Source organism: Anabrus simplex, chromosome 1 (genome assembly GCF_040414725.1).
Source record: "Anabrus simplex isolate iqAnaSimp1 chromosome 1, ASM4041472v1, whole genome shotgun sequence".
Taxonomy (NCBI): Eukaryota; Metazoa; Arthropoda; class Insecta; order Orthoptera; family Tettigoniidae; genus Anabrus; species Anabrus simplex.
The window spans coordinates 871,620,239-871,642,162 of NC_090265.1; the positions used below are offsets into that span (position 1 = coordinate 871,620,239).

The 21,924-nt window shown below is 42.2% G+C and overlaps 1 protein-coding gene across 9 annotated transcripts in view; it reads left to right on the forward strand.

Annotated features, from left to right (window-relative positions):
- The window catches only part of RhoGEF2 (Rho guanine nucleotide exchange factor 2), a 1,252,673-nt gene that overhangs the window by 197,542 nt on the left and 1,033,207 nt on the right, over positions 1–21,924 (forward strand). For all 9 annotated transcript variants that reach the window (XM_067136513.2, XM_067136515.2, XM_067136508.2 and 6 more), the window contains exon 3: positions 16,740–16,789. In XM_067136513.2, the coding sequence (XP_066992614.2) occupies positions 16,740–16,789 (50 nt within the window). The remainder of the gene's footprint in view (positions 1–16,739; positions 16,790–21,924) is intronic.

Genomic DNA, 21,924 nt, shown 5'->3' on the forward strand with positions numbered 1-21,924 from the left:
GTTTACCATGAGTCAATTTGTTTCCTCTCTTAGCAGTGTTGCTACTCCCTTTTGCTTACCAATCATGACAGCTGCCCCATCAGATCCTAGACCTACCAAATTACAAGTTTTTAACCCTAAATTTTCAAGGATTTCAGTTAGTTTATTTGTTATGGTCTCAGCTTTACCATCAATGATGTTGCAGGTTGACACAAAACTAACATTAACCTCTTTTTCAAGTTGGCTGACATATTTTATGTACACAATAAGTTATTTCAGTACAGAAATATCTGCAGTTTCATCACACAGAACACTGAAATAATCTGCTGAATGTATGTTCTTTAATATTTCACATCTAATTTCTGAAGCTATAACATCAAGTAACTCCTGCATTATTCTTTCTGAAGTATAATTAGCATTATCACCAATATTAAGATGCTTTAGATATGTACAACCCATAGCCTCACAGGGTTTGAGCAATTTTCCGTATAGTGTAGTGTGTGGCAGCTCATTTTTTGTCAACCAATACATTGATCTTAGGGCTCCGAGAAAAGCATCTTTCTGTAAATTGTTTAAAATAGAAACTGATTTTTCTATTTGCCCAAATCCAGTTTCTTCGAATGCACGTCTTTCACTTAAGTTTGAACAGGAATTGGTATGCAGCTTGCTTTGTTCATGGTCAACTAAACTCTCCTTTCGAAGTCTTGCACACGGTATAGTCACCCAAGTCGGTTTCTTCAATGAACATTTTATACATATGGAACAAAACACACCATGTTCTTTCACAATTAACCACGTAAATTGCTTAAACCAGTCATTACTGATGCCCGATAAGCGGTGTTTAGAAGAATGTTTCACTTGTGGTTTTTCATTTTGAATAATTTCCACTTCACCAGATGAGGCGGCCTCAGCAATGTCCTTTTCGGAAATCTCTCCTGGTGTTGAATTATTACTTTTACTAGGTTCTTTCTTAAAGGAACTTGGAAGAGTAGATGTTTGACGAGATTTCCTGCTGATTTTGAGAACACAGAATTTGGCGTCAAAAACACAAAGAAATGAAACGGGCAGTTCATTTAGGTAATTCACGCCAAGAGATTGAAAATAATACCAATATTCGTGATGAATTAGAAAGTAAAGCACAAATGGAAAACACTGACAACAATAGTTAAAATGTAATTAAATCGGAACTATAATTCAACTGAAGTCCATTGTTAGCAGTAGTAAATGTTAAAGAAACCAAAAGAACACCGAACAAACAGATTTGCTTCGAAAACAACTAAGTTGGTGACACTGAACACTAACACATACTCTATCGATTCGTATATTTCATATTCGATTGTAGATCGATATTTTCTGTCAAAATGGCTGCCATAGCAAATGAGCAATACCAAATATTGTATTGAAGGATTTGGTAAAATACTGTGATAAGCTAGCGATGGAGTGGAGTCGAGAAAGTCTGTATCGAGTTGAGTTCTATGCCTGGAAATGGACACTGCGCCGGAATCGAGTCCATAGGAATACGCATCGGTATTTCTGACCGTTCATAAAATTACTTGTAACAACGAAACTAGCTGACCGTTCATAAAATTACTTGTAACAACGAAACTAGCGGGAATGAAATCGTGATGTAACGAAGGAAGTATGTTTAAAATAACACTTAATGACTCCAAGGCAATGACATGATTCAATATATGCGAAGTACATATATTTCAAATCAAGAATAAAATAATGAACAAAACCCCAAACTCGGTTAAATCTTAACTTAGCATAATCTCAAATATTAGTGTGGTACCGGTATTCGCGTTACCACCTCATGAAATTAAGTATGGAAGGACTGAATGTCAGTAATTTCTATGTAGTTGCTAGTGGTATTGTTGCCCGGCCGATCGGCTCAGACTTGTGGAGCTGGCCTTCTGACCCCAACTTGGCACGTTCGATCCTGGATCAGTCCGGTAGTACTTGAATCTGCTCAAATATGTCAGCCTCGGTAGATTTACTGGCACGTAAAAGAACTCCTACGGGACAAAATTCCGGCACCTAGGCGTCTCCGAAAACCGTCCAAAGTAGTTACTGGTACGAAAAGACAACATTATTATTATCAGTATAACACTGTTAATGAATTCACCAAGGTGACTGGGAGGAAGCCGGTACCAAGCATCACATTGGGATGCATGACTTTAATAATGCTGCTACAACATAATCCTCTCCAATTGATTCGTAAATGAATGTCTATATTGAGAGAATGTAGTTAGAATTTTGTGTTTTAGAACACTACTAATATATCACAATCACCATCTCGTTCTTATAATGGTCTCTAACGATCCTGGCCAATGTTATACGGTGTACTTCTTCCATTTGTATTGCATGGGATCTGTTCTAATCGTTATTAATTCAAGTATTGACAGAGAATTTTGAACTTCTGGTGTTCTACCGCTCGTTCATAATCGTGTATCATCGTGCTTGCCACTCCGTTGCTGTGGAGTGCCGTGCGGGTTTGTGACGTCATACGGAATCGAGACAAGTGCTCGCAAGCGATTCTACATATTCTCCTTGATTCTACGCTGATCCAAGAGCTGCTCACGCACAACGCTACGTTATAGCAAAGCAAAACACTTAAACTCCAATGTAATTATGCTGACAACAATGAATTTTTATCATTTAAATAAATAGTTTCACAGTATTTATATTTTAATTCGAAACAACCAATGACTCAACTATGTGTTCAAATAAAGTAACTAGCACTCATCTACAGTAGGTTATGTTAGCCGGGCGGTCTGTAAAAACAGCCGGGCGGTGCGCCCATTAAAAAGGTCCTGGGGAGAACACTGCACTAACACATCAAAAGTTCTCGGTGACGGAAGGGTAGGAAAGAGGTAGGAGTGGGAAGGAAGCGATCGTGGTGTTAAGGTACAGCCTCAGGGCTACGACGATGGGATTCGAAACCCTCCCATCTTCCGAATGCAAGATCACAGCTACTCAACCCTGACCGCACGGCCCTGAAGATGGTTTTCAGTGGTTTCACATTTTCAAACCAGGCAAATGCCGGGGCTGTACCTTAATTAAGGCCGCGGCCGCTACCTTCCCACTCGTAGCCCTTTCCTTCCATCCATCGCCAAAACCTTTCGATGTGATAGTGGACGTTAAACAAGAAAAAATCCTCTAGATAAAGAGCATGTAATATTACTATTTCTCTTTTACGTATCAAATGCTGTTATTTAAAATCCTTCAATAAATATTTTCGTACTGCAATATTCTCACGACCATTATTAGGTTACTCCTCGCCACGTCAGCTTTGGCCTGGTACGGCAGCCATGTTTTTTCTGTATTGTGGTCTGAGTATTGTAGTTGGTCTTGATTGAACTCAGCTTTAGGGTTATGTTAAATAGCGATATTGAAATGCGTTTATGAGGAAGGAATTGTGGCGTTTTGACATGGTAAGGTGAAGATAATCGCGACATGTTGTTATGGAGGCTATGATAGTTAAGATGTTAAGAGAATGTGGAAATATGGTTACAATAGTGGTAACTCGACGAAGTATGTTGTTGTATATGAAATGCGAAGGTTTATTAATGTATTACGTAGAGGCCAAGGGGTGCCTGCAGCTTAGGATATGTCATGTCACACTTATTATAGGGAAGGAATTATGTGAAAGGATACACGTACGTGAAATTGACCACACCGCGGAGATGAGCTAAACCAAGGTATGGATGGAATTCATTGAAGTAGAATTGAATTTATGACGGAATTATGCGTCAATTGTAGATGCTTTGTTCCAATTACGAGAATATTATCATATGTTTTATGACGATGATCTTGACCAAATGCATTCAGGATACCCATAAATGCGGTGATATATTCCCATGTACAAATACGTATTATTTACATTACGACTGCGCATAAGAATTCAGTAACTTGCCTAAACGAGAAATGTTATGGAATATAACAGAGAAAGGGCATATTGAGCCTCAAATACGTGTGTATGTCGACCAAAAGCTTATGTTGAAGTTAGATAGATAGCTTATTTATCCTGAAATGGAGTTTGTTGGAATTTACATTCTTTCAATGAGTAATAGTTAGGGAAATGATAGGCTAGGAGCCAGATTTAACAGGCACTAGGGGAAATGCCTTAGTCCGTAAATCGTTAGCCATGCGCAACATTGAAGAAAGAACAAATAAATGAGTTCAGATTTATGATTTGCAACGTATAATTGAAATATTATTCATAATTCAAATATAATTGAGATATATAGTACGAAGTTATAATTCAGAATTACTTTCAAGCTTAGATCTATTTGTTGATCTTACATTCACTACAGATTAACTGTACGTCTACTCAGATCTATTTAGCTTAGGTTTATAATGAAACTGAGCAATCCTAACCACATAATGATATTGGTGTCGTCTCAAGGACTCGATTTCAAGGAAGACCGTAGGAATCCAGTGATTAATTGTAAATATTTGTATCCGATTTTGAATTCATGACGGAGCTGATGTACATAACTTAACGTTATATTTATTTTCTTTTTCTACGAGCCAGCGCTGACTCTGAACTTTACTTGTAAATAACACCAGACAAAAATACTACCCAAATCAGATTATATTTTCATAGGGCATCCGTTTATTCAATAAATACTATTATTGTGCTTTTCTATACTTTGGTGTGTTATGAATTCTTTCATCTTGACATAGTTGATAAGTTAGTTGATAAGATATGCCAACTAACGAATGGGTATTTACCCAATTTGAATATATTGAGTTCTCACGTCGTTGGTACCTTAGTTAGGAGAAATAATTAATTGATAGTATGTCTATATCAAACGATTGCAGATAAGTTTACCGTGGATCGCCATTCTCTTCGACCTCACGTAAAGCGAAACCTAGTGTAAAATCTCCAGATTTTACTTGACAATCGGATACCCTGAGAAGAAATTGAGCTGTTGGGAAAAATGTCCAGTCAACGACTGTGTCACAATATTAAGTGATGAAGTCAAAATAAAAATGCTTAAACCAGTTACACAAGATTAAATACTGCATGTTGTTACTTTTCCTCAAAATAGTAAGTACTGTACTAACATTATTGATTGTTTTAACTGATTACTAACACAAATCTATAATAATAATAATAATAATAATAATAATAATAATAATAATAATAATAATAATAATAATAATAATATATTTATATAAAAAGCATTACTATTCGTTAGACCTACCTTTCAGGACTTAATTTTGTTCATCTTCGATTTTTCCGTGCAGCGTCAGGATGCGCATCCGTAGTCTGGTTTTCATTCATTGATCTATTAAGCGCTTTTTTTATTCAGTTATTTCATTCTAATAAATTTCTCAGAAAACATGGAACAGCGAAATCGTCGACTTCTCTATACTTAAGTCTAATGATATCTGTCAGTTCCTTCATCACTGTTGGGCACTTCTTTAAACCATTACTGTGGAACCTTTGCAAATCTTTTTCTAGTTCGCAAACAGTGTGGAACCACTGGAGATATGGATTCATTAGACCTCCTCTAGACAAAGCAGAGATCCAGCCAGTGTTTGTAATACCAATGCATTTTCCAGTTTTCCCTCCAGAGATGCAGTTAGTGGCGATTCCTTTTTTCGCTACTCGGTATGCAATATACCCCGCCAACATTTTCAACAGGTCCTTACCTTAATTATATTAGCAATCTTCGAGATTGTGCTGCTCAATAAACGGCTCTATGAATGAATCAACTGTACAATTAAAGTCCTCATATTCTGAATAAATATTCTCAAGTTAGTTTCGACTGATTCTATAGTGACATTAGTAACAGCACAGCCTAATTTTTCACACTCTTCCCTGTCGCAGCTTCCAGTTTTAATTATGTCTTACGCACGTTTGCTCAGTAACAGGGATTTTATTCTCCGGGTAACTGTTGTGAGCAGGGGTGGTCATAAAACCAACCTAAGCCCCTGATCATAGAAAAATATGACTCTAAAACATATTGATTACATTTCGATGCTATTGGATATTGATATCCTTCAGATTTTAGGTTTCGAAATAACCCCTGCAAAACTACGGATGGAAACCATACAGCCTATTTGTAAAGATAGTAAGTTAGTTTTTCTAATAATTCTTGCTGATGAAAACAGGTCGAAGATTTTATTCAGGATAACATCTTGTTCGTCTAAACTTGTTCCGTAAGCACTTTTGAACTTGTTAGTTGGACGATGAGGCATTCTTTTATTAAGAACATCAAATCCATCAATAACAGTTTCAACAACCTGTACTACTTGTTCATCCTCAGTAAAAATATACGATATAGCCTTAGCCACAGAGCCAGAGAGTAGTTCAGCAGCTTTTCTTACGTTTTGCCGTTCACTACCAGTCACTAGGAAATGTTGTTAGGTTATTTTATGAGTGAATTTTAAGTTAATAACAGTAATGCTATTGTATTTTACGCCCCTCTAACTACTTTTACGGTTTTTGGAGACGCCGAGATGCCGGCATTTAGTCCCGCAGAAATTATTTTACGTCCTAGTAAATCTACCGACAGGGGCTGTCGTATTTGAGCACCTTCAATTACCACCGGACTGACCCAGAATCGAACCTGCCAAGTTGGGTCAGAAGGCCAGCGCCTTAACCGTCTCACCCACTCAGCCCGGCGTGAATTTTAAGTTCCCAATTTTCTGATACTGTACTAAGTCTACAAAGATGTCTTTTGTAACAGATTTTCCAGACTCAAGCGTATATCCTTGGTCTAACAGATGGTTTCCTAAAGATGTGAGGAGCGTCACAAAACGCCCGCATCACACGGTTATCGGTACATGGAGTTTTTGAATGGAAGACGTCTCTGTACTTATTGCCATATCGATGCTTAACTTTCGGTTGGAACCACCCATATCACTCACAAAAGCCCGTGAGTGTTCCATCAACAAGTTTTACCGTTTATAATTAAATCAGTAGTGATGGTCTGGTCGAACTGATAGTAAATCGGCTGTTTCCATGTACCAGTTACACTTTTCCTTATAATAACTAGTACTCGGATTTCTGTGACCAAAATCTCTTAAAACCCTGAAAATATGACCTAAAAATAAAACACAATAAAGGAAAAAATGTGTTTACTTACCAGTTAGTTACAGATGAAATAATTCATACCTCTCTTAGCCCTCATTTTCAGTAGTGTTACACTGAACGACGATATGCAAACACAGTGTTGTATATCCAGGATTTCGTTCAAGCACACGTCGTAATTTTCCCTGACCTTGTCAGCTACTACACCTCATGCTTTCAATAAATCACTCTCAGTTTCTTTAACAATGCTTAGTGCATCACAAAATTGCATGCCCACAGTTTCAGGAGTAGTGGTGGATTTTGATATCACAGGTAAATTTGAAATTAATTACGCTAAGTTTCTTGACATGGTGGATGAAAACAACTCTTGTACGTTTTTGGTTGCAGATGAATCACTTCTGTCAAAGTCATTGAAGATCTTCTCAATCTCAGTGTAATTTATGCAATAGTAGTTTACAGCATCAAGTCAAGTCTCCCAACGTGTTACAACGGGCTGAGGTGGTAAGGGTAGTGATGGTGCCTATTCTTTAAACTTCTGAATTCGAAGCGGAGCCTTAATACAAATCTTGGCGTTAGCAGTGAATTTATCCATCTCGGGGTAGTGTCCTCGGAGCTCTTCAGCCACTTTATGCGTGGCATGTGAAGATACGTTACATGCACCATTTTTGGATACAGGGTACCTACAATAATATTTGCGTCATATCTAACGCACACGTCGGTGGTTTCATCTATGGACATTCATATTTTGTTACTGCCCACACTATTTCTTATATAGTTCATTGAATCGTAACAGCAAGTCGGATAGTTCCTTTTTTTAATGCGGATTCAGAGGGAATGGGTTAAGTCATGTACTTCTCCAATAACTTTCGGAAACCTCTATATAAAGGAATGTTTGATGAAACAATCATTTCACAAAGATCCTTAGAAAACTGATGTAGATGAGCTGCTGAGTGATTTCTCAAACAGCAGGCTGCTAATTCTCTGTTTACACAGCTTTTGTGTGTAGCAGTATTGCACTGTAAAACGTTTCTCAGCCGTAATTTTCACCTCACACAGGTTACAAAATAAAATATATTCATCAGTACAAAAATACTTTTCAACGAAATCTTCAAAAAAACTTCGCGACTTCGCACTATCAGAGCACTTTACTTTAGGCATCTTGAGACTACACTGAACTACTCATTAGCAGATACAAAAAGATATTCTGGAGCGGCATATATAGCTTATGGATAAAATTTATTTCTACCATTCCGCAGAACAAGAAAACTGAACGCTGTCTATCGGGAAGGAGAGGGGTAGAGAGAAGTAGCTATTTGTTTTTTTCCTCACACACAATGAATCATACTTTTAGCATCTCAAACGGGCTCATGCTGTTCCACGTATATCTATAAAACCTTTCACTCGCTATCTGTGACAGCATATTCCTGGTAAATCCCGCTACCGCCAAGCGAAGGTTTCCAAACAAACTTCCCTCCGACAGCTGTACAAGCATTATGAAATGTTGTTCAGAACAATATACACTGACTTAACAGCAAATGTCATGGGATAGTCACCTAATAGCGTGGGGCCTCCTCTGGCCCTGCGAACTGCAGTGAGACGCCGTGGAAGTGAGTCAACAAGTCCCTGGTAGTCCTCTGGACGCAGCTGACACCAAATCGTTTGCAGAGCGGCCGCCAATTCTGGTCTGTTCGCGGGTGCAGGATCCATGGCACGGAGCCTGCGTTCCAGGACATCCCAGATATACTCGATAGGGTTCATATCGGGGCTCCTGGGTGGCCATGGCAGTCGTTGGACCTCCGCTGCACGTTCCTGGAACCATTCCCGGGCGACGTGGGAGCGATGTAGCGGCGCGTTATCATCTTGAAACACCGCAGAACCGTCTGGGCGCTGGAAGGCCAAAAATGGGTGGAGATGGTCTCAGAGCAGCTCAACATACCGCGTACCATTCAAAGTCTCTTCCAGAACAACTAGGGGGCACATTCCATAACAGGAAAATGCACCCCAGACCATAACAGAGACACCAGCGCCCTTGACCACACCTTCGAGGCAGGCGGGATTCATCGCTTCATGTGGTCTGCGCCATACACTTTGCCTACCATCGTGATTCGTCCGACCATATCACGTTACGCCATTGTTCCACTGTCCATCCCAAGTGACTGGCGACAAATGCGCGTCTTTGTGTCCGATGACGTTGGGTTAACAGTGGCACCCGTGTGCGGCACCGGCTCCCATACCCCAAAGAACCCATGTTCCTACGGATTGTCCACTGGGAGACGTATCTAGCACGGCCTGTGTTGAATTGAGCCGTGATTTGTTGCACGGTTGCCCGTCTGTCATTGATAATCCATCTCAGATGTCGCCGGTCACGGTCATTGAGGGTGGCTGGACGGCCGATCGTTCGTCTGTTGTGGACGGTGACACCCGCATTCAACCATTCACGATACATCCTGGACACCTGGACACGGTTGATCGTGTGAAGCCGAATTCCCGCACCACTTCCGAAATCGCACTTCCCATCCGTCGGGCACCGACCACCATAGTAGTGTAAATAGGGTGGTTCTGCGGCCTCCTCCTCCCGCGGCGCGGGAAATTTGAATTCTGGCGGGAGATTTGAATTTTGGCGCGAGATTTGAATTTGTAAACAAAGCCACGTGCTTTTTGACAGCTGTCATCGACAACAACGCATCGCTAACCTCACTGCTGCCATCTTGACGGGCCTAAACCTCAGTAGTGCCAACTTAACCTAACTAGCATGAGGTAAACAAAGCCACGTGTTTTTTGACAGCCACGTGCTTTTTGACAGACAACAACGCATCGCTAACCTCAGTACTGCGATCTTGACGGGCCTAAACCTTAGTGGTACCAACTTAACCTCACTAGCGCGTGGTAAACAAAGCCACGTGCTTTTTGACAGCCACGTGCTTTTTTGACAGCTGTCATCCGCCATCTTTAAACTACAGAGCACTGTGCTGCCCTCTTTAGATGTAAAATTCGTCACCTGTCATCGGCAGTGCTGCCATCTTGGCGGGCCTAAACCTTAGTGCTACAACTTAACCTCACTAGCGTGAGATAAACAAATCCACGTGCAGCTGTCATCCGCCATCTTTAAACCACAGTGCTGCCCTCTTTATCGCAGTAGCTGTAAATTCGTCACCTGTCATCTGCAGTGCTGCCATCTTAACGGGCCTAAACCTTAGTGCTACCAACTTAACTTTACTAGCGCGAGATTTGAATCGGTAAACAAATCCACGTGCTTTTCTGACAGCTGTCATCCACCATCTTTAATACATAGAGCACGGTGGTGCCCTCTTTACCTACTTACCTTTGAAATGTGGTGGCGGATAATTTGAAAAATGCTTTTTGATAGCAGCCATCTTTAATCCAGAGAGCACCGTGCTGCCCTCTTTAGCTAGATACCTGTGGTGGCAGGCAATTCCACATGACGGCAGCCATCTTTAATCAAGAGGGCACCGTGCTGCCCTCTATGTGGTGGCGGCAATTTGAAAAATTCTACATGCTCTTGTTTGGAAACAAACTCACGTGCTTTTTTGACAGCCGTCATCCGCCATCTTTAATCAACAGAGCACAGTGCTGCCCTCTTTAGCTAGATACCTTTGAAATGTGGTGGCGGCAAATTCCACGTGCTCTTGTTTGGAAACAAAGCCATGTGCTTTTTTGACAGCTGACATCCGCCATCTTTAATCTATAGTGCACAGTGCTGCCCTCTTTAGCTACTTACCTTTGAAATGTGGTACGTCACAGCTGTCATCCGCAGTGCTGCCATCTTAACGGGCCTAAACCTTAGTGCTACCAACTTAACCTTACTAGCGCGAGATTTGAATCGGTAAACAAATCCACGTGCTTTTTTGACAGCTGTCATCCACCATCTTTAATCCATAGAGCACGGTGGTGCCCTCTTTAGCTACTTACCTTTGAAATGTGGTGGCGGATAATTTGAAAAATGCTTTTTGATAGCAGCCATCTTTAATCCAGAGAGCAAAACGGACAAAATTTTTCTACCCAATACCTCGGTTCGCAGTATAGGGCGTCTCATAAGAGCAGCAGCCATCTTGTGCAAGCGCTCTTAAGCTGTCTCATAAGAAGCTATGTATAGCCGCCATCTTGTAGAAATAGATAGCTGCTAATGCCAAAGGGCCTAAGTAGGAATCGAACCGTCGATCTCATCAATAGACTATGTTTTTCTTATGCTATCATGTTCCTGATACTGCAAACCTAGGTATCAGGTGGAAAAAGTTTGTCCGTTTTCGAGATATTTAACATTTTGCATTTAAGCCCCAAATGTAATGAATCGAACCTGCACCATAGCTAGACCTGATCATGTTACGAAGACTTGCTTCATTACAAGCTGAAACAGAGCCAATGTCAAAGGGCCTAAGTTAGAACCGAACCGTTGATCTCATCATTAGACTATGTTTTACTTGTTCCCTATACTGCGAACCGAGGTATTGGGTAGAAAAATTTTGTCCGTTTTGCTCTACGGTGCACCGTTTTCGAGATATTTAACATTATGCATTTAAGCCCCAAATTTAATGAATCTAACTAGCACGACACGTTAGCTCTAAGCTAAGAGCAGCAAGCACCCTTAAGGCGTCTCATAAGGAGTCGTGTATAGCCGCCATCTTGCGTCCGTCATCTTGCGCAAGCATCCTTAGGGCATCTCTAGCCATCTTGTGCAAGGACCCTTAAGCCGCCTCATAAGAGCAACCGCCATCTTGCGCAAGCATCTCTAGGGCGTCTCATGAGGAGCCTTGTATAACCGCCATCTTGCGCTAGCATCCCAAGGGCATCTCATAAGAACCTATGTATAGCGGCCATCTTGCATAAGCACCTTTAAGGAGTCATGTATAGCCACCATCTTGTGCAATTAGCGTCGAGAGATGGCTGATGTAGAATTTTTCTTTTTAAATTATCCGCCACCATATTTCAACTAAAGAGTGTAGCACTGAGCTCTGTAGATTAAAGATGGCGGATGACAGCTGACAAAAAGCGCGTGAGTTTGTTTACTAAACAAGAGCACGTGGAATTTTTCAATTTGCCGCCACCACATTTCAAAGGTATCTAGCTAAAGATGGCAGCACGGTGCTCTCTTGATTAAAGATGACGGATGACAAGTAACAGAAGTTTTCAAATTGCCCGCTACTACAGAGAGCAGCACGGTGCTCTGTAGATTAAAGATGGCGGATGACAGCTGACGAAATTGCCCACATGATAGCAGCACAGTGCTCTATTGATTAAAGATGGTGGCTGACAGCTGTCAAAAAAAGCACGTGGCTTTGTTTACTAAACAAGAGCACATAGAATTTTTCAAATTGCCGCCACCACATTTCAAAGGTAACTAGCTAAAGAGCGCAGCACTGAGGTTTGTGATGCAAGATGGCGGATGACAGCTGTCAGAAAAAAGCACGTGAGTTTGTAAAGCACGTGGAATTTGCCACCGCCACAAAGAGGGCAGCACGGTGCCCTCCTGATTAAAGATGGCTGCTGTCACGTGGAATTGCCTGCCACCACAGGTATCTAGCTAAAGAGGGCAGAACGGTGCTCTCTGGATTAAAGATGGCTGCTATCAAAAAGCATTTTTCAAATTATCCGCCACCACATTTCAAAGGTAAGTAGCTAAAGAGGGCACCACCGTGCTCTATGGATTAAAGATGGTGGATGACAGCTGTCAAAAAAGCACGTGGATTTGTTTACCGATTCAAATCTCGCGCTAGTATTGTTTCCAAACAAGAGCACGTGGAATTTGCCGCCACCACACAGAGGGCAGCACTGTTCTCTCTAGATTAAATATGGCGGATGACAACTGTCAAAGGTAAGTAGCTAAAGAGGGCAGCACGGTGATTAAAGATGGCTGCTGTCAAAAAAAAGCATGTTGATTTGTTTCCAACCAAGAGCACGTGGAATTTGCCGCCACCGGGCAGCACTGTTCTCTCTGGATTAAAGATGGCGGATGACAGCTGTCAGAAAAGCATATAGGTTTGTAAAGCACGTGGAATTTACCGCCACCACATAGAGGGCAGCACGGTGCTCAAAGATGGCTGCTATCAAAAAGCATTTTTCAAATTATCCGCCACCACAAAGAGGGCAGCACTGTGATTAAAGATGGCGGATGACAGCTGCACGTGGATTTGTTTACCTCGCGCTAGTTAGGTTAAGTTGGTAGCACTAAGGTTTAGACCCGCCAAGATGGCAGCACTGCGGATGACAGGTGACGAATTTACATCTAAAGAGGGCAGCACAGTGCTCTGTAGTTTAAAGATGGCGGATGACAGCTGTCAAAAAAGCACGTGGCTTTCAAAAAGCACGTGGCTTTGTTTACCACGCGCTAGTGAGGTTAAGTTGGTACCACTAAGGTTTAGGCCCGTCAAGATGGCAGTACTGAGGTTAGCGATGCGTTGTTGTCTGTCAAAAAGCACGTGGCTGTCAAAAAACACGTGGCTTTGTTTACCTCATGCTAGTTAGGTTACGTTGGCACTACTGAGGTTTAGACCCGTCAAGATGGCAGCAGTGAGGTTAGCGATGCGTTGTTGTCGATGACAGCTGTCAAAAAGCACGTGGCTTTGTTTACAAATTCAAATCTCGCGCCAAAATTCAAATTTCCCGCCAGAATTCAAATTTCCCGCGGGAGGAGGAGGAGGCGGCCGAACCATCCAATTATACTACTCACCATACCCCGTTCGAACGGTGTCAGCTCACGACGACGTTCCGTGTTACACCTGTCACATGCACAGCCACTGCTCACAAGGTCTCCTATACAACTGCTGCTGGAACAGGGGGCGTGTGGTGCGCAGACAACACACCTGCGCATCAGTGCTCCGCTATCCCATGACATTTGCTCAGTCAGCGTATAGTGAAATTTTAAATACATAAATATGAGTAAAAGTATGCTCTTACTCGATAATGTGGCCAAAATATGACCTAAAATATGGCTAAATATGCATTTATATGGCCAATAAAACCTAGTTTTCAATTTTCACAAATATTTCAAACGTGCTTAGCCATGGAAAATGACGCCAGGATAAAAATATGACATGGTATGGTATTTATTGAACATAACAGGCATTCAGCCCAGAAGTTCACAATGCCCGGATCCATGCACAAACAACTTACAACGAAAAGAAAAACACGAGACTCCTTGGGCATGCCATGAGCTCCATCAGATATTCCGGAAACGTGACACTCCGCGGCAGTCATTCTCAGTCCATACATGCCACGTCCATCGTCTCCACTGGATATTAAGAAAACAAGATAAAAAATAAGAAATAATTTTTAGGAAGAAAATCTTACAAAAGGAAGGATTCCAAGGGAGGAAATAAAAGAAAACAGGCACAAAGTGGACTGAAGACAAGAAAGAGAAGCACAGTGAAACAATGAAAGAATACTGGAAGAAAAGGAAAGAACAACTAAGGAGGAAGAATTGAAATTGTAACGTGGTCCTTAGAAAGCCGGAACGCAAGAAGAAGACGAAGAAGAAGGATAAGCTTACGACCTACTACTACTACTACTGACCGGCCGTGTCATCACTCCTGGTTAGAAAAAGTCTACCCTCCCAGTGATGACACGACCGGCCCTATCCGTCGGGCCCAAAAGAAGACCCCCTACAACCCCTACCAGTTGACAGTGCAGTTTTCTCACCATTCCTCTTGCAGCCGGTCACGTGAGGCAGAAACCGCTCTCCTCTTGTGCCCCGCCTCTCTCATTCCTCGCTCCACATACACCTCTTATCATTCTTTTACATATTTGGGGTAGACCCGTCCTACCCCGTCCTCTTACGGATATGTCCAGCTCTCCACCTACCAGTCTCTCCTTACCATCTCTTACTATACATAAAACCGAGCTCGATAGCTGCAGTCGCTTAAGTGCGGCCAGTATCCAGTATTCGGGAGATAGTAGGTTCGAACCCCACTGTCGGCAGCCCTGAAAATGGTTTTCCGTGGTTTCCCATTTTCACACCAGGCAAATGCTGGGGCTGTACCTTAATTAAGGCCACGGCCGCTTCCTTCCTACTCCTAGCCCTTTCCTGTCCCATCGTCGCCATAAGACCTATTTGTGTCGGTGCAACGTAAAGCAACTAGGAAAAAAAACTATACATAAATAGTGAGAAAACAGCACATGCCGAGCCAGAAGTTGCTCACATATCACTCTGCCAAGCTCTCTGAAATGCACGCACCAATTTAGCCTATGAGTGATAATTTCATACCATTCATAACAAGGACTGGCTGTATAAGAAATGGTATTACCAGCATCACTCATACCCCAGTCACTTTCATATTGTCAAAGCCAAGGATGAGACTGTGACAGGTCAATGAAAGTAACAAATTTATTCTAGCCTACACCACAATACACAGTGCACTGTTAACACTACATCTCGCCAGCAAGGGCATATAATAATAATAATAATAATAATAATAATAATAATAATAATAATAATAATAATAATAATAATAATAATAAATACTATTTTCTTAATATCTTCCAATTGTTCTTAGCTGGGGTAGCCTACATCTTGTGTCTTCATTCCTGTGAACGTAAGTGTAGGGACTGTTTTATTTTACTGTCTGTAATTGTGTGTTTTCTTTTAGGCGTAGAATTAGTGGCCCCAGGATGTGAAATTAAATACTGTCCTAGCCATTTCTTGGAGTGGGTACGACGAAAGTAGAGAAGAAACACATTCTGGATAACCAGTTTCTGGACCAGTGTTATTCGAATGGTGCCACCATCTTATTTCTGTCTTCGGCAACGAAAGTGTTTAGCACACAATACATAATTCTGGTCTACATAATTTAAAGGTTATAATACTGACCGATAGTACAGTTCATTGCTTCTGAACGAAATATGAAACTTGGTTTTTCTTTGATCTTTCTAACGCTATAATAGTTTAATTATGTATGTTTCTTACGATTAAATACGATTAAATTAGGTGACCATAGTAACTTTCCTTTTTTGTATTATATAAACACTCGTGAAATATTGCCGTAAATGGTGGCTTAGGGAAAATCGGGATTGATTTGTCGAACTGGGGAAGGGTATCAGTCATTTAATCGCGTGCAGGTAGGTACCATGTAACTAGTGTAGTTATTGAGGAATAACATGATAGAGTGAAATCCACCTCATTAGCATATTAGCATAATTATTGTAATAATTCAGATTATTTCGTGATACAAGTTCACAGTGAGAGGAATTTGACTTGATCGTTAATTTCGACCTGGGTGATAATAAAGAGACATTGACATCACAGTGAAATCTGCTGGACGACAGTTTAATTGATCACTATATAAGAAGTGATTATTTTAGTTTTAATCACGTCGAATACGTAAGTTCATTCTGCTCTTCCATATTTCTACGGAAATGTATGGTAGAATGTTTCTCTTTAAAAATATAGGCAAATTTCACAACAAAAGATCATTAAAATGCTTTACACTGACATTTAAATGTACTTGTTCGTGTTAAAACGTAACTTTTTGTATAGGAAGCACGAATGTTGCCACCTTAACCTTCATATCCTTTATATTGTTTAATAACATAGCATGGATGACACACAAGTAGAAAAACAAATTTCACTGCTCTTATTATAATGTTCACAGTAACATGTGATTGCATGTGTGTGATATGTTGTACAAAGCATGATCTTTTCTCATTGCACAACATTAGTTGTTGTTTTTCGTTGATTTTTATTTGTGCACCTTGTCCCCAGGTGGCGCGGCCGAGAAGGCGGGCTTGCACCACGGAGATAAGATCATCAAGGTATTGTTCTGTTTCACTTAGCTCACGTTATTCGCATGTTATTTGCCTATAATTGTGTCTGTTGTGTGATATTTTAATTAGGGCAGTGCATGCATCGTGATAGCATGTGATTTATTTATTTATTTATTTATTTATTTATTTATTTATTTATTTATTTATTTATTTATTTATTTATTTATTTATGTATCGTATGGCTTTTAGTGCCTAGTATCCGAGAACATGTTCGTCTCGCCTGGTGCAAGGGCGACCTGCGCGTTTGGATGTGGAATGATGATAATGAGATAGGGAGAGGGTGAAACCTTCCTCTTAAAACAATAATGACCACCACCTGGTGTCGGCGCATGGCCTAATCCTGTCGAATAACACCAAGGAGTCTGCTCAAGGTTTTACGTCTCCATCCGACGGACGAATCACCATCAACAGCGTCGTATCCTCTCACTCCATACGAACACTGCGGAGAGGTTTGGAATTGAATCCAGGCGTGGTGATTGGGAATTGTATTATACCACCACCTCTCCTTCCCTGTCGGTCAACATTCAGACGGTGAACATGTTTTCGAACATCGGGACTCGAATCGGCTAACCATGGTGTCAGACTATATAGACGTTACGCCTTAACGATAATGGCCACCAAGCATTTTTTCGTTGTAGTTAATAACTTGCTCGTTTTATTTGCTTGACTTGTAGTAGTATAGTCTGTACTTGTCTAATGAATTTCTTCTGTTGTGTGGTACCCATGCATATGTGCATAAATTAACTGGTATGGAAGCTGCTTAACTGGTAACGAAACTGCTTAACTGGTTACTACATGCGAGTATTATATACTGCATCTTGTCCACTCCGTGTTTTAGTCAGTCACTCCAATCGTTGCGTTAGACATCCAAAGTCTACCAATTTATTAGGTACGCCTATTTGTGTAGTCCCATATTAAGCCCCCTTCAGCCTTTTAAATTACCGTGAGTTCACGTAGGCTGGAAACCTTATTGGAGATGAAAGGTGATGGTGATTATTGTTTTAAGAGGAAGTACGGGTAGGCAATCGTCCTCTGTTAACACTAAACAGGTTCTACAGCTCCAAAACTGAAGGTATCGGCAAAAGAAAGGGAAGGACTACAAAGGGCGTGGGCATGAAAGACTCCTTAGGCCTCGATAACATAATACCGGAAAAGAACAAGAGTTGACCAAAGTTGGTTGGATAGGAAAGATAAACGCGAGGAGCCTGACACAAGTAAGTGGAAGCAGTGTCAGACTCAGTGGAGCAATGGTCGCCAACCCACGCTCCCAAGTTCAGAGCCCTGGTCTCTCTTTTAGTCGCTTCGTACGATTGGCAGGGGATACCGTACAGCCCCCACCCACGGGGGGATTGGAGATTGAACCCCGAGTTTTAGAGGTCGTCCTGGAGCGTGATACCTTAGAAACATCGTCAGTGATTTTTCACCGTGGTGACCGCTGTTGGAATCCCAACGAATACATGTGAGAATTAAACGAAGTTGTAATCCTTGTCGTTCGAATTTCACGTGAATTTGGAGGTCCGTAGCTATCATCAGAATAACAACAGCCACATAAAGCTAGCTTGCTTGCTTTTAGGTGTGAAAACAGCATATCGTCGTTGCAACTAGAAAAACCGCTATGTGATAATATTTCAGCTTAGAACTCTAACCAGAAAGGTTCTGTCATCTAAGGTTCAGTATTGCATGAACTACACTAGTGTCCAAAATGTATGCATAAGTTACGAGTAAGCAGGGCAACAGGAAATACACCGCAAATCGCACGACATATACACCTACCAACCTTACGTGTTCGCTGTGTATAGGAAAGGAATGTTCCCTGCTTTGACTAGCGGCGTAACCGCGAGGTAAACACAGCCGGTGACTGCGCCCCATATTCCCTCAGTCGTGTATGCCCTGTTATAGTGTGCGGAGTGAAGCCTCGCGGTGAACGTGACAACATAATGACACAACGACGCCATTTGGACCCCGTTTTGCAGGGTAGAATACTCGGCCTCCTGAAAGCAGGCCAGACACAGACCGAAGTCGCCGTATCCTTGAATGTGCCACAACGTGTCATTTCCAGGCGTTGGAGACGATTTCAAGACACAGGAGATATTAGTTGTAGGCCAGTACCAGGTCGTCCAAGGGCAAGCACCCCACAGGAGGACCGATATCTGGCCTTAACCGCCCGACGAAATTGGAGTACACCTGCAAGACAATTGTCGGCGGAGCCTGCAGCCGTCTCATCGGTTGCCGTTTCCCTGCAAACTGTGTACCGGAAGCTCAGAACAGCAGGGCTGTTCGCCCGACGTCCAGCGGTGTTGCGTCCCGCTCACTCTAGCACAGAGGCGGGCCCGTTTACTGTGGAGCCATCAACACCGAAACTGGACCATGAATCACAGATGAATCCAGCTTTCTGTCGCACATTAATCTGGAGAGAACCGGGTCGCCGATACAACCACAGGTACATCGTGGAACGGGACCAGTATGGTAGTGGTGGAGTCATGGTGTGGGGCGGCATCATGTTGAATGGCCGTACGGACCTGCACATATTCATGAGTGGTCCGAGGAACACTGTTAACGCTCAGAGATACAGGGATGAGGTACTGAGACCACATGTTCGTCTCTTCAGAGGTGCGGTTGGTCCAGACTTCCTCTTAATGCACTATAAAGCCCGACCGCACCGCGCTGCTCTGATGAATTTCTGGCTGGGGAGGACATTCATCGCATGGACTGGACAGCGAGGTCTGCGGATCTGAAACGTATAGACAATGCCTGGTATGCACTGGGGAGGCGAATTGCATCCCGTCAGCCTCCACCAAGACCCTCCAAGACCTTAGCATTGCCCTTTCGGAGGAATGGGATCGACTGCCACAAGAGCTCTTGGACCATTTGAATGAGAGTATGCCACGTCGCTGCGAAGCATGTGTGGCCGTTAGGGGTGACCACACCCCCTATTAACGGCATATTTTGTTTTGGAAGACATTGCCAACTTTGCTGTCAAGGTTGTACCTTAGCTATCAGAACCTTTCTGACACTGTTCTTTGGACAAGTTGTATGATACATGGTGTGTGAGTCAGTTTCCATTGGTTCAGCAATCCGTCTGGCATTCCCATCAGGCGGTATGGCCTCGTTTAGTGATTATGCTTTGTGACACTGGTGTATTTCAACGAATTTTCGTTCTAGGTGATACATGTCCTGCGAGTCAGTATTTCTCCCCTCAATATTGTCACATAATGGCATTTCAAGGTACGACGACGATATAATTCCTTGACGACTTGAAATCTTAATCTGCGTCACCTGACTTCGACTACATTCAATTAATTTTGTTTTAACGTTATTCATTTTCATCTTCTACTCCAAAGACTATGCCTGATTGATACAACTGATCATAGAAGGCACGGTAGAATGGAAACGTGGATGCGGACGGAGACCATTTATCCTTGGCGCGTAAGCTACAGAAGTGGTTCGACATTCACGATATGGCAACCCTAACACCTGGTAAGGAGTTCGTTGAGATTTTGCTTCCGTGTGCTGCAAGTCTCGCATCCGTATAGTACGACTGGTCGAATCAGCGTTCTGTTCAGTTGGATCGGTAGACTTCTTGATTGGAGGATTGTTAATAACACAATTTTCAAGCTTCGATTCGGACATTGATCTTTTCTTGGCACGACACATCCCTCGTAAAGACGGCTTCAGGTATTTGAATTCACGAACTCTGCAAACTCAGAACAACAACATATCTCTCAAATCTGCTTTGATTTCCTCTTGAAATGTGTTCCCTTTTCCAGTTTTACGAGGGCAAATCAAAAAGTAAGTTACATTTCCAAATTATGGCCATTTATGAAACCACCTACACTTAGGCAACACGGCTATGACAACATACAATATAAGTTCACTTTTTTACATAGTCCCCAAGAGACAGTAAACATTTCTCGGAACGGTCAACCAACTTTTCGATTCCGGATGCGTAGACATTACCTCCAGCGCTACGTATGTAACCACCTGGTGACAGCTGCTTTCACCTGCTCATCGTTTCGGAATCGTCATCCACCAAGATCCTTTTTCAGCTTACCGAACACATGATAATCGCATGGCGCTAAGTCTGGACTGTATAGAGGATGTTGCCGTACCTCCCGCTCGAATCGGTGCAGCAGTTCGGACATTTAGCGGGCCGTGTGAGGTGTTGCGTTATCGTGCAACAGAATCACACCGGCGCTCATTTTTCCCCGCCGCTTTTCTTTAATTGCCTTACGCAACCGGTTCAACGTTTGACAATACGAAGCAGAGTTGATTGTTGTGCCTTTCGGCTTAAATTCCACGTGCACCACACCCTCCATGTCAAAGAACACTGTCGCCATTGCCTTTCCTGCTGAAGGTTGGACCTTGGCCTTCTTTCGTGGTGATATGGTGTGCGCCCATTCCGTCGATGTTCTCTTTGTTTCGGGGGTGAAGTGTTGAACCCGCATTTCATACCCTGTGATGATTCACCAAAAACTCTCGTTGACCGCCACGGAATACCGTTGCAAAAATACCGGTGACGATAGAAAACGTCCCTTGTGAACATCGGTGAACAGGCGCGGGACCTATCTTTGAACACAGTTTACGAAATCCAAAGTGCTGGTGAACAGTGGAGAACACACTGCCATACGAAATGTGCAGCATGCTGGCAATTTTCTGACGTGTTATGGGCCGATTCTCTCTAATGATCCCATCCACACGGTCCACATTTGTTACGGTACTGGACGTTGCAGGCCTGCCTTCGCGGTATTCGTCCGTGAGATCCGTGCGTCCGGCGTCAAATTACTCACACCACTTTACAATACCTGGGTGAGAAATTGCACGTTTACCATATGCAGCAGTGATTTCACGATAAATATCCGTGCAATTGAGCCGTTTAGCCCATAGAAATCTGATCACCTCCAATTTTAATTGAAATTTTAATTCTTTCCGAGTTTTTTTGTCTTTCCAGATGTTAAACTTTGTTAAACAACAGGACAAAGGTTAGTTCGTGAGCTTGAGAAACAATACTAGAGCAGCCTAGAACAACCATACAACAACGATTTAACAAAATGAGCTTGAAACTCCCAAGTTACAAAGTTCACAAGAGCACCATTGCTCCTTTCATTAAGTCCTCAAAGATACTG